The 12,789-nt window shown below is 43.1% G+C and overlaps 1 protein-coding gene across 1 annotated transcript; it reads right to left on the bottom strand.

Annotated features, from left to right (window-relative positions):
* Positions 1-1,801: 1,801 nt before the first annotated feature.
* Positions 1,802-12,482, bottom strand: LOC147603022 (eukaryotic translation initiation factor 6-2-like). The gene is made up of 7 exons (XM_086797107.1): positions 12,248-12,482; positions 11,883-11,979; positions 11,649-11,734; positions 11,530-11,574; positions 11,328-11,458; positions 2,472-2,582; positions 1,802-2,190 (listed from the first exon to the last, which is right to left on the bottom strand). The coding sequence occupies exons 1-7, from the start codon at positions 12,255-12,257 to the stop codon at positions 1,933-1,935; spliced, it is 738 nt and encodes a 245-aa protein (XP_086653233.1). The 5' UTR covers positions 12,258-12,482; the 3' UTR covers positions 1,802-1,932.
* Positions 12,483-12,789: the final 307 nt, after the last annotated feature.

Below are 12,789 nucleotides of genomic sequence, written 5' to 3' on the forward strand. Positions count from 1 at the left end.
ACATAAGGGGGTTTTGTATATTTCTTTTTTTTTAAGGGCCATAAATTCAAAACCTTACTAAGCCTAAGGGACCATTCACATGGGGAAAGCACTTTTTGGATGCATGCAGTTTTGTAGGTCTTCATCAAATGCTTCCATATCACCGACATGAGCCTCAATACCGAGTTCTTTATCATCCTCATCAATCCTGCACAAGGCACAATCCACATTGCCATAACAACTTGAGCAGAAGTTCTTAAATTTCCAATAGAGATGACCCCCGAAAAGGATATGCTATAAATGTTTTATGTGCTTGTATACCTTGATTTATACAAAGCTCCATCATCCTCGATCTCCATGTTCAATGTGAAAGGGGGTTCATTAGAGAGACCAATATATAATGTTCTAGCTGGAGCTCCCATAAACTAGGCCTAGAAGGGAAGTTCCAAGATGAGGTACCTTGGTCCCCTAGACCGCTGAGTCTGCATGCAACCATGCTTAGACATGGAACTTCTGAGCCATGCTCAAAAGTTCGGTTGCAAATGAGCCATGCTCATTTGCGAATTTGAATTTTGCATACTTGGTTGGGCCTGTGTCATGCTCAAACTTAAGCCTCTTCTAAGCTTTTTTTTTTTGGGAGGCAAGATCAAAGATGAGCAAACTTGTTCTGAGACTCAAACAAAAAAAACACTTTTGTCATTAGCTTCATCGTCCCCAACCATAGAGAAGTTGGCATTGCAAAACATGTTTGAATTGGAGACGTGGTTTAGTCATAGATCTCGTTGTGTCAATTTTCTTAATCATGCAACCCTCACTCCAAAGGGAGGCATTCAGAGCTTCATGCATATACCCATGTTTAAGTGTTCACATGTGTCCACTTGTGTTCGTATTTTGTCCCCAGAGGGTTGTGTGTTCACATGTATGTGTGTGGCATTATTCATGTATATGTGTGTGTGAACACCTACTTACGTGTGAACCCTTATAAAAGTGTGTATCTATGTGATTGTGTTAAGTCAAAAGATAAGGTTTCAAACCTACAAAAAGGCATTGTACTTGGGTGATAACTTCAATCAAAGCATTGTCCATAAGTCGTGTAACCATTATGTTCTCTCTAATCTTTTCGTTGTTCTCTATCTCTCTCTGCACGCGCACACACACACTATGGACATGTTTGATCCCCTATAGGCTTTGCACTATCCAAACCCTACAGCCTGTTCCTACAAACCACCTTCCTCTCTGCAAGCACATTACAACCATTTTGGAACCATGTGCAACCACAAGCAAACTAGATAGTCAAAAACACACAAGAGGTTTCAGAAATGACATAAGTAAATATCGTAAGGGCATGGATACAGCCAGAACCAAAGTGGAATCAAAGGTGCTTCTTAACCGCATGAAAGGAATCAGCAAGCAACCCCTTCTCAAGCATCCATGTCATCTCATGGCCTTAAAAGCATGTTCATGATCCTCCAAGAGCAGGATCCTAGCACCCACCATACAACATCCACACATTCCTACTTCATTTTCATCTTTTTTATGGGCTTATAGATTGTAAGCATTATGTACAACTTTGGCCTCAAGACCTATGCTAGCCTTCCTCTTACCATTAATAGAACTCTTGCCTCGAGACACAAGGATACTCCCCTACAGACAACGGATGTAGAGAGGAAGCATTCAACGCCTACACCATAACCCCTTCTTGCAGACAAAGGACCTGTACTAGAGAGGGCTTGTCTGACCTCCTAAACAAAATCAATGAAATAAGTACCAAGAGGGCCACCACAGCACCCACAAAAAGAGTACAATATTTTTAACACAAGCATGGAGGAAGGGCATTTTGACTTAGCATGAATAGACTGCTTTCAGATACGAGACTATTGGCCCACAAATCTTGCCCTTTAACAAAGGAGGACCCTTAAACAAGCTTTAGCAACATTTATTCCACTCAATGTGTTATGCCAGGGTATCAATCAGTGATGCCCGCATCTCCTGCACAATGGCACTAGGTTGAGCCTCCCTGAGCTTGAATACACTTTCTATTACAGAAAGCTCGGTTGCAGTAGTATCGAATCCACAGAAAGCCGTCCAGTCATTCACGACCAAGCCTGCTCCAATCACCTCACATCCTCTGTTCACAGTCCCAGCTACCAAAGGCACTTGCAGCAAGGAAGACAACTCATCCAAATCTTCTACAGATGTGTGAGGATGAACCTGGTTCAGAAACATGACAATTAAACAAGCTGCTATTCCTTCCTTTAAAAAGCCAGAAAATGCAACTTGAACAACACCACCTTAAAAAGGCAAACAAAGTAAAGCCCATAAAGAGGCTAGACACGCAAATCCCCATTGCTTGGACGGTAAGATTGCTCATCCAAGCCTAACAGGTGGTTATGATGGTCCCCCTCTCCCCGCCATGAGCAGGAATCTTAATGCCTGAATGGAACTCCATGACCAATGATAAATCAGCGAACAAAGCAAGAACATGTACATACCAAACCCCCTCTATTGGAAAAAGTGCAGTAGCTCCCAACCAGAATGTTGCCAGCAATTGTCTGTCTAAAAACCTCCACATTTAGCACATCAGCTATTAGCTCCTCTGTTTCCTGCAAAAACCATACAAACAAGGATCTAAGATGCTCCACTTTTAAAATTACTTCCTAAAAAAGATTCCTTTGTAACTAAGTCTAGTTTAGATACTAAGGAACCCTATTAAAAAGGTAGCAAAGTCTGCATTAGAATATTCAGCTTTTGAAGAAAAAAAGAAAAAATAAAAATATGATGAGCAAGCTGCAAGAACTACCCCACTGGGAACAGCAGGTGAATCACAAGTCGTCTGTAATGGTCAGCACCAAAGCATGGGCAGAAAGATCATCCACGTCCCAATAGGCAGCCGAACATATTAAAGAGTAAAGAAACTTTATGTTATGGCAGGAGGGCTTACCGCTGTGAGTGCACATGTAAGGGAAACTCAATCTAAACTTGACCTCTCCTAAGTGAAACGTCCTCTGCAAAAGCCACTAAGAGGAGTGCAATCGCTATCTGCTGAACAAAGCAGAATAGCTGTTTGCTGTAACTCATTTCGCAATGTCTCAGTTCAATCCATAAAGGAGGTGGCTTAAATATCCTTAGCAGAGCACTGCACTTAGAAATTTAGATGATACTCAGCAGTTTGAGCAAGCTAGACAGAACCTGGACAGGTGTAGATGGCTGGGACCAGAGAGGAGGTGGAGGACGCGTATAGGCTGGATGTTGTACTTTAGGGACTGATCCAACAGGGTTGGCCCACCAGGGGGGAGCGGGCAGGGGCGGGCCGCCCTAGGATTAGGGAAAGTAAGCGGATTCAAGTGGCTAGGGTTCAGATTTAATAAATCCAAGGTTATTGGCTATTTATGATTGGACTGTTATTTATAGCAACAATAAGCACTATAAAAATGAGTCATTATTGATTCATTGTGGTCTGGACCTAGACCAAGAGGCTTACTCCTACCATGGACATGGTGGATCACATGCAGCCTTGCCAAGGGCCCTTGTGGGCAAGCGGCATTGGTGGTATGGGACGCCAAGACGCACTGGCATGGACTCATGGGAGTGGAACCTTAGGCCCTAGGTTGGGTGGTGAGCTTGCCTACACCCCTTTTATTTGGTTTCTCTAATCTTGTTTATGGATGTGTATTAGGTGATCCTTGGGAGGAGACTGGATCAGTGGATTGTTATTTATAACAACAATAAGCACTAGCATCAGAAACTGACATACAAGAAGAAGGCATAGACGGAGTACTACATGTGACAAGCAACGCATAGCCATCATGGGCCAAGTTGGCCTCTTCCTTATTGTCACCTGTGGTAGCCACCAAACCTTGCTGCTTTTTCTTTTGCTCACTCGCAATACGCTTTCTACATTCTTCAATGACATGTCTAGGTTTTTTCTGCAATAGTTACACCGTTTCTTTTTGTCCCCACCCTCTTTTGAGGCAAGAGGATCTGAATGGGCAGGTGCCTTGCCCTTAGGCTTAGCACTAGAAGATGCTCTAGATTTTCCTTTGCCACGAAAAGAGGTTGCAAAGGCTTGATCTGCAGCAATCATACTATTCTAGTTGGACCGAGATTGCTCTTCCTGAACAAGAGAGCTGCCAAATCATCAAATGTGACCAAATCTAAATTTCTCTTCATCAAGAGCGAAAGAGTATCGAGAACTGTAGAAACAAGTGAATTGTGAGATATCACCTCATCAATATTGATTAACTGCTCTGGCAAATCCGTAACACGGGAATTACCCTCCGTCATATGCTCTATGTCAAGCTCTTTCCAGAGATAGGCTACATGAGCTTCATTGAGGTCATAACTTAGCACCAATTACATATACCCATAAATTCTTTGCAACCAGTATATGCTTTATCACATATGCCCACATGGGATAGTTAGCTTGTCCTCGGCAAAGAGCATACTGAATACATCATTTTTAGCCATGACTAAAAGCAAACTAACAATCTACCCCAAGAAAATGTCACTGCAAACCCTCAATGTCCACTGAAAGGCAATCTTCTGAGATGCCCAATCATTCATTGATCACAAGGACCTGCAAGTATATTCAATATTGAAATGTGAATCGAGGCTTGAGGACCAAAAAAGACCCCAATGATGGTCCCATACCACCGGTGCTTACCCACAAGGATCCTCGGCAAGACTACCCGTGATCCACCACGTCCATGCAAGAGTAAGCCTCTTGGTCCAGGTCAAGACCACAATGAATCGATAATAACCCAAGACTCACTTATATGATTGGTACTTTGATAGCGGTGCTACAAAGCACATCACTTCATGTAAGAAGCGGTTTGCCACTTCGCACGATGCACCTAAAGGTGGTACAGTAATGCATCGTATGCCATTAAAGGCATTAGGGATGTCGATTTGATAGCATGCAATGGTGACATTTTCACTTTACATAACACATTGTATGTACCTCAAATTCATAAGAATCTCATCTCTGTATCTGCTCTTGCTAAAACTAGGTTTAAAGTTTGGTTTTCTCATCACTATTGCTCAAGCCTCAGTTCATGACCGTCGAGATGCAGCTTCTATTGTCATGTCCAGTACATTGTGCAATGGTTTGTACAAGGTTGAGATGTATGACAGGATACAAGAGTCTAATGATGCTATGGTTGTCTCTACCCCTAAAATTTTACGTGACACTGAGTTGTGGCATGCTCGGTTTGGTGATTGGTCATAACATGGTTCATGAGTTGCCTCCTTTGCAGCTCTCTGTTAAGCAGGTATGCGACGGTTGTTTACTTGGAAAGATGCATCGACATTCTTTTCCCAAAGATGGCACTATGCGAGCTACTCGATCATCGTAGCTTGTACATTGGTGATGTTTGTGGCCCTATGCGGGCTCCATCTCTTGGGGGACATCTATATTTTGTCACTTTCATTGATGACTACACTCAGTTCACTTGGGTGTATGGCTTGAAAACCAAATCAGATGTGTTTGCATTCTTCCATGCTTTTTTACCCTTGGCTGAAAATGCTTGTGGCATAAGCTTGTTGCTTTGCGTATAGATCGAGAGGGGGATATAAGATTGAACGTAAGCCTAATGATTCTATTGATCGTCATAAGGCTCTTTTGGTCACCAAAGGTTATGCTCGGCGTGAGGGCATTGACTTTTATGCTCCTAGTTCACATATGAGTTACCATTCATACCGTTGTTGCTTTGGCTGCACAAAAGAGCCAAAATCTATCACAGTCACGTGATGAGTTTGACATTGGACTCTCTTGCCTCAAAATACTGGAGACAATTTGGAGACAATCAACGTGCTCCTCCAGAGTATGATTGTATATCAAGATATCATCTAGAAACACGACCACGAATTTCCCTAAATCATTCATTATCTGCTAGAAAGTTGCGAAAGCATTTGTGAGTCCAAAAGGAAACACAAGAAGCTCATTATGGCCATTAAGTGTGCGGAATCTCGTCTTGAAGACGCCTTCCTCATCCATCCATATCTGGTGATAACCAATAGGTCTATCTTTGTAATAGACAGTTCCCTGCAACCTATCAATCGAATCATCCGCTCTACAAAAAAGATACATATTCTTATCGGAACTTTATTCAACTTTTTAAAGTTGACACACATTCTCTAACTTTTGTCCTCCTTGTGCTTCAAAAGTACTGGTGCTCCCCAAGGAAATTTACTCTTACAAATCTGTCCCATCTTGAGATATTGACAACCATCGAGCAATCATATCCTCTTCCAACTGGCTAATCCTGTAAGGTGGTCCCATCCTAAGATATTGACAACTGTCGAGCAATCATATCCTCTTCCAACCGGCTCATGACCCTTCCAATCTATCTATACATCATGGTTATGGAACCACTCTTTTCCTATAATAACATCTACTCTGTCCAGATTCATAATCATGAAATCCAATGGCTTTTTTAGCTCTATATAGTTAAAGTCAACTCGCTCATTCCAAAACCATGCGCCCCACGACATGTCGACACACATTATTGGTGATCACTTGGCTGCATCTTCACTCGTAACTTCATAAACCTGGCATTCATGAAGTTGTGAGTACTCCTAGGATCAAAAAGAATGTGTAGAATTTTTCCATGACTGAACCATATATCCTATTAGGTCCGTAGGACTGTAAACTTTCATTTTGAAACTACAACCTAATTTTACCTTAGCCTCGATCGCATGGACTCTCTTTGACTCTAACTTGCCCTTTGATTGCAGGCACTTCGTCCCCATAAATAAACCATCAACTCCATCATGCATACCTTTGACGGCCCTTGATTGAGGGCTGGCCACCCTTATTTTCCCTCTTTTTCTTGGCATTTTTCCTAGGTCAACTTTTTGATGTCCAGACAACCAACCCCTTACCTATAGATAGGTGGGTTGGCCTCTCCCATTCATATGTTCATTCACTGAGTTGTGTGGTTCATGTGTCGACACACTTGCTCCCTTTCGTATCCTTCACTTATGAGACTATTAGGTCTCTTGCTCGGGATTGTATTCACTCCAGTATATTCAACCTTTTGGCTTCACCTTTTGGCTTCATCTCTCTCTCTCTCTCTCTCTCTCTCTCCCAAAAAAAAAAAAAAAAAGTTGCATAATGGGAGAGCAAAAGATCATGAAGATCTACGCGCGGAACATTTTGCCCACGGGCACCATGTATTGGCTCCCATTCTAGCCATTCTTTTTAACAGAGCACTCTGTGAAGGCTTCCCACCCTCCTGGACTACCAACACCATTGTCCCCATCCACAAAGCAGGAGACCCCACGGACCCAGGTAACTACAAGACTATCATGATTGGTCACGCAATGGCCAAAATCTATGGGACAGTACTAGAGGACATGATGAACTCTATGTCAGAGGATGGCAAACAGGGCATTAGGCCAGGCAGGCTTCAGGAGAAACTTCTCCACGCTGGACCATACCTTTACTTTACGGGCTATCATATAGGAGATGAGGTCCTCAAAGAGACATGTGTATTGCTGCTTTGTGGATTTCCGCAAAGCCTTTGACTCCGTCCCTCGATCCCATCTCATAGGACACTTGCAAGAGCTCCAATTCTCACATGAGATAATATGGGGTGTGATGGCACTATATGAGGCAGTACTCGGCCGTGTACGCGCACCCGGTGGGACCTCGGGAGATATATGTAGCACTATTGGGGTTAAGCAAGGCTGCCAACTCTCACCTACACTCTTAGGCCTATACATTGATGAGATTGCAGTATTTGTGGATAGTTTCGGAGGTAGAGGTTCACCTTTGGCTCAGACACTAGTGCCCATATTGCTATATGCTGACGACATTGTCTTGATCTCAGATTCAGCCGAGGGTTTAGAAAAAGGGGTGGCCAGCCCACAAACAAGGGCCATGCAAAAAGGGACCAAATGGGCACCATAAATGAGCAAAAACTGGGAATGAATGTGCTAACACCCCCTCTCAACACTAGATGCTGAACATAACCCGAGAAGCCGAAGAAGTCGTCCTTTGTCAAAGACAAAAGAAGGCAACAACAACAGGTACCAGGAAAGGTCCACACGCAATCTCCACAGGTACCAAAAAAGCCACCAAAGCCTGCAACACGAAAGACCCCCTCTGCAAAGGAGCAAACCCACGGGAGAGAAAAAACGCAGCAAAGGAAGCTGCTGTCCTCAAGAAAACAGGCCACCTATGTCCCAAACTCCACGTGGAAGAGAAGAAAACTGGTCAAACAGTACCTGAAGGCCGTATTGATGAAGCCAAACTGAAGGGCGTAGCAACCAGCCCGTTCAGTCCAGAAAACGCAGCAGCAAAGGGCTGCAAATCTGAGAGAAAACGCAAAGGAGAAGGTGCTGAAAACAGGGCTGAATCTGGGGCAGCAAAGAGGTTTCTAAACCGGGAGCTTTGATACCATGAACGAGTGCACAGAGCGGAAGCAGAGTGGCACTAGAATGTGCTGAACAGAGAGTGCGAGAGAGAGAGAGAGAGATATGGAGAGAACTATGCTGAATATACTGAAGCAAAATAGTCCCAAGCAAGAGACACTACAAGTCTCATAAGTGAGGGAGCAAAATATGTATAAGACTGAATGAGAAATGACAGGCCAGCACCCACTATTTATTTATAGTAGAGGAGGAAGCTGGCCGACTGGAGCTGCAAAACAGGCCGACTGGAGCTACTGGACAAGGCCGACTGGAAAATGCCAGAAAGGCTGGGATAAATCCCAGAAAAATACTAGAAAAAGGGGTGGCCAGCCCACAAGCAAGGGCCATGCAAAAAGGTACCAAATGGGCACCATAAATGAGCAGAAATTGGGGATGAATGTGCTAACACTAGTTGGGTTTCCTCTTCCTGGCACTTTATCGTAGCAGGCAACATGTATTTCCTCATCAACGTATGCACTCTGAGCCTAGTGGAAGCTGGTCGGCCTGTTTTTTCAGGACAGCAACCCCTTCTTGGCTGTGTTTTCCTCTCTAGTGGACACATCTCTTGCATAAGGGATTTGGTGTGGCTGGCCACTGGTTGCTTTGAGGCATCTTGGTACCTGTGGTGACACTTCTTTCTTCTGAGTTGTGCGTTTTCTTTTCTGAGAGTTGAGCCTGAGTTTAGTCATGGCTGCCTCACCTGCTTCATATGTTTTTTGAGTCTGCCAAGTTGGATGGCTCCAACCATACATTGTGCGCGGTGAAGGTGAAGTCGGCCTTGCGTGGAGTGGATCTCTGGACTGGCTAGTCACAACTGCCAATGCCACATTTCCCACCCTCTCTACAGTTGGTGTGACCCACGCACACGTTGATGCTTGGGAGGCAAATGATCATCGTGTTTTCTCCTTTCTCATGTTGAATTGTCAAGATTCAGTTCTCTCTTATGTGCGTACAATAGATGCGGCACATTAAGTTTGGAAGGCCCTTGCAGATCTTTACGAGATTAAGTCTCCGAGATGGATTTTGGCTTTGGAAAAGCAGCTTATGAATCTTTCGGTCTCTGCCTTTCCTTCTTTATCTGCTTCCATCACGAAGATGAAATATCTCCAAGACAAGCTTGTTGTATGTGGCAAGAATATCTCTACTCAAGATATGGCTATTCGGCTTCTCTCCAAGCTTCCAAAGAGGTTTTATGCTTATTTTCAGTCTGTTGTTTCTTCTCCTCCTAGTGTTCAAGTTACTTGGAAAGAAGTGCTTCCCTCCATTATGCAAATTGAATCTCCCTTTGAGGCTCGTGGTTCTAATGGAGCTTTGGTTGCTCGAGATGAAGGGGAGAATCGATTGACTGCCAAGACGGGCACTATCACCTTGGGTGACTTCACCATATTTACTTACGTTTCAATAGTATTGCAAGGATCAAGGCATTCAAAGACAACTTACTACAACATACTCTCCATCACAGAATGGAGTTGTAGAGAGGAAGAATCGAACTATCATGGAGATGGCCCATGTTATGCTTGTGCACTCCTCTTTACCTCGACGTTTCTGGGCTGAGGCGGTTTCTACTGCTGTCTATATTCAAAATAGGTCTCCTATAGCTACACAAACTCCATATGAGGCTTTCCATGGTAAGAAGCCCTCGATTGTTCATTTGCGAGTATTTGGTTGTTCGGCGTATGTACATGTGCCCAAGGAGCATCGCTTTGAGTTGGACTCCAAGTCTCAGCGTATGACTTTTCTTGGATATAGTTCTATGTCCAAGGCATATCGTCTTTATGATCAACAAGCCGGTAAAGTTATTGTGAGCTGCAATGTGGTGTTCGATGAGACTCCTACATCTTCAAAGGGACCAAGTGAAGGTGAGTCTGCTGCCTGTCACCCTTGGGCCTTCACCCACTCTCTTCTTATTCTTGCTTGTAGCCTATTCTCTCTCGAATCTCATCATGCGAAGGAATAGCTCTCCTCTATGGGACAACGTGACCTTCGATGCTATGAATGCAAGATATGGTGGGAGTGGCACAACTTACTCTAGTCTCTTCATGAATCATGTGAGTCTGTGACATGGTTTATCATTGATGACTCCAGAGGGCGTGCAGGGATTTCATTTACATGATTCATATGTAATCTCGTTTGAGTCATTATTCGTCTATGCTTCTACTTAGTGCTATAATCATTGTTGGCTGTTGAATGTTCATTCATGCAGCATGCTTTCGTATACAATGATGAATCATGATCAATCTGTGTTTGCTATATGTATTATGTATGAGTCATGACGTGAGTCATATTCTGTATATGTATAAATTTCCACAGTTATTTTTCAGTCTGAACGAAACCCTCACACCTCCCGTTAACTATGGTTTGTACTAACCTTGTGTTTATCCTGTGATTTAGGTGACTTCCTGGGAGGATCTTACAATCCATATGGATTGTTTCAATAAAGTGGTCTTCTTGTTGAATGGACTAGGTTCACCGATGCCAGATATTTTTGGGTGTGGACTAATCCGTTCCACCGGTGTCCATAAGTTTGATGCACATTGGTCAGGTCCCACTGGTGCCCACAATCGTCAGATATTCTGGTGTAATCTAGTTGTGATCACCAGTGGAAAAAGAGCCACCTTGGAAAACATCTTTCAAGTCAGATCAAAGCAGATTGCATCACTCTTCATGTCAGCATGCACCAGAAGCTCATGCAAGCTCCAATAGGAGTACAAATGTACAATCTTCTTTACTTGATATAAATTTTATTGTAGCATAGTCTAATTGAACTACACTTCCAGGATTAGTCCCCCCCCCCCCCCAACACCTTCTTAACCAACCCTTGCATAGACACCATATACAAAACATGTATTTTCCTCCCATTTGAAATAACTAATAGGTGGCCACGATTTATTATTGAGATTCAAAACTGTCATCAGAAAGCACCGAGCACATACTCTATCAAGATCCGTATGAATCAATGCCACGTAGTCATTGCAGGCAATGCAGTTTCCAAGTGCCGACAAGCGCTCATCAATTCGCTGTACTACAACAGTGTCTGGCAAGGAGTTCCGGATGTGCTGCAACTCTGCAAGACGTTCAAGGTAATCATAAGCTCAATACCTTGAGGCACAACGAGAGTGAAGAATTACACTGTACCTTGATCTGTAGTAGAGTTGGGCAAGAGTAAACCGTTCTTGTTACCTGAAGCACTGAAAGGATGTATCAACTTACTGCATCGCTTAAAGAGACAGAATAATTGAAGCCAACGGGCTTACCGACACACATTCGACCAATCACCCTCATTCCTGCAATGGAAACCTTGACAACTGGGATGGTTTCAGCTAGCTCAGCTTCAAAGGTACTGGAGCATCAAAGTGGCATAAACGAATTAGAAAGCTAGATGCCATGATTTTATGAAAAAATTGATTCACGAACAAAAGATAAGAAATAAAAAGATTTGAAATCACACCAAAAAAAGAGGAAAATCAGAGGATGTCATAAGGAAATACCTGAAAAAGTTCTCTGATCCTCCAATGGCGGTCAGGCAATACGCGTTGGTAAGTTTTGAAAACACTCCGATTTCGCTACTATTCTCGAACTGAGTCCCTGAACAAAACGCGCCAAACAAAAGCTTCAGAAATCCTTCAAAAGCCACAGATGAATCCTTCAACAAAATTTCCGTAGGATGCGATCGGCATCAGGTCATCTAAGAGCGCCATAGTTTCAGAAAAACATATCGAAAACCCTAAAATTCATGGGCAAAAGTCTTCCGCAGAATCTCCTGTTCGAGTGCTGCGCGAGACTCAAAAAGAACAGCAGACTTAGAAAAACCTTGGCGTCATAGCAAGAAATTGAAGGCAACAGTAAGACTTACTTGTAGCCATGGTGAGAAAAAAACACAGATAAGTCTAAGCTGAGCCGGTCGTCGACGATGAGAAAAACAAACGCTTTGCTTGCTCGGCACGTTGGAGATAAAAGCAACTGGCCGAAACCTGGCCTTGAGATCATATACTCCTTTCACATGCAAGCACCCGCTTGGGCGTCCGGCACACAGACACCTTAGGAAAAAAAAAATTGAACAATAAAGACACAAATCATAATACTAGCAATCCGCAACTTTGGAAGAGCCAAAACCTAAGCATATAATTTGTGAGTAATGAGTAACAATATAATGTGTCAATGGCTCTTGAAGTTCTAGAACAACCAAAGCAAAATATAACTCCATACATGTTTTTTAAATTCCCTAACACAAATTCATATGGATTTAGAATCATGATGTGAAGCGATCTTTTTTGTAAAATCAAAAAATTGCAATCCCACTTTTTGTTCTGCAAAGCAATATCGTTATACTCGTAAATTTTTGCTCATTTCCATTGTCATCATCATCACTTTCCAAATTAAAGAGTTTTACAAGCT

Source organism: Cibotium barometz, chromosome 65, assembly GCF_041138505.1.
Source record: "Cibotium barometz isolate CiBa-2024 chromosome 65, ASM4113850v1, whole genome shotgun sequence".
In the NCBI taxonomy this organism is placed as follows: domain Eukaryota; kingdom Viridiplantae; phylum Streptophyta; class Polypodiopsida; order Cyatheales; family Cibotiaceae; genus Cibotium; species Cibotium barometz.

What these genes read in the sequence shown, in the direction of transcription:
- LOC147603022 (XM_086797107.1), bottom strand. An exon ending in CAACTCTACTACAGATCAAG is followed by an intron (nt 11,459 to 11,529) that starts GTACAGTGTAAT and finishes AACGTCTTGCAG; the next exon opens with AGTTGCAGCACATCCGGAAC. An exon ending in TTCATACGGATCTTGATAGA is followed by an intron (nt 2,583 to 11,327) that starts GTATGTGCTCGG and finishes TGGTTTTTGCAG; the next exon opens with GAAACAGAGGAGCTAATAGC.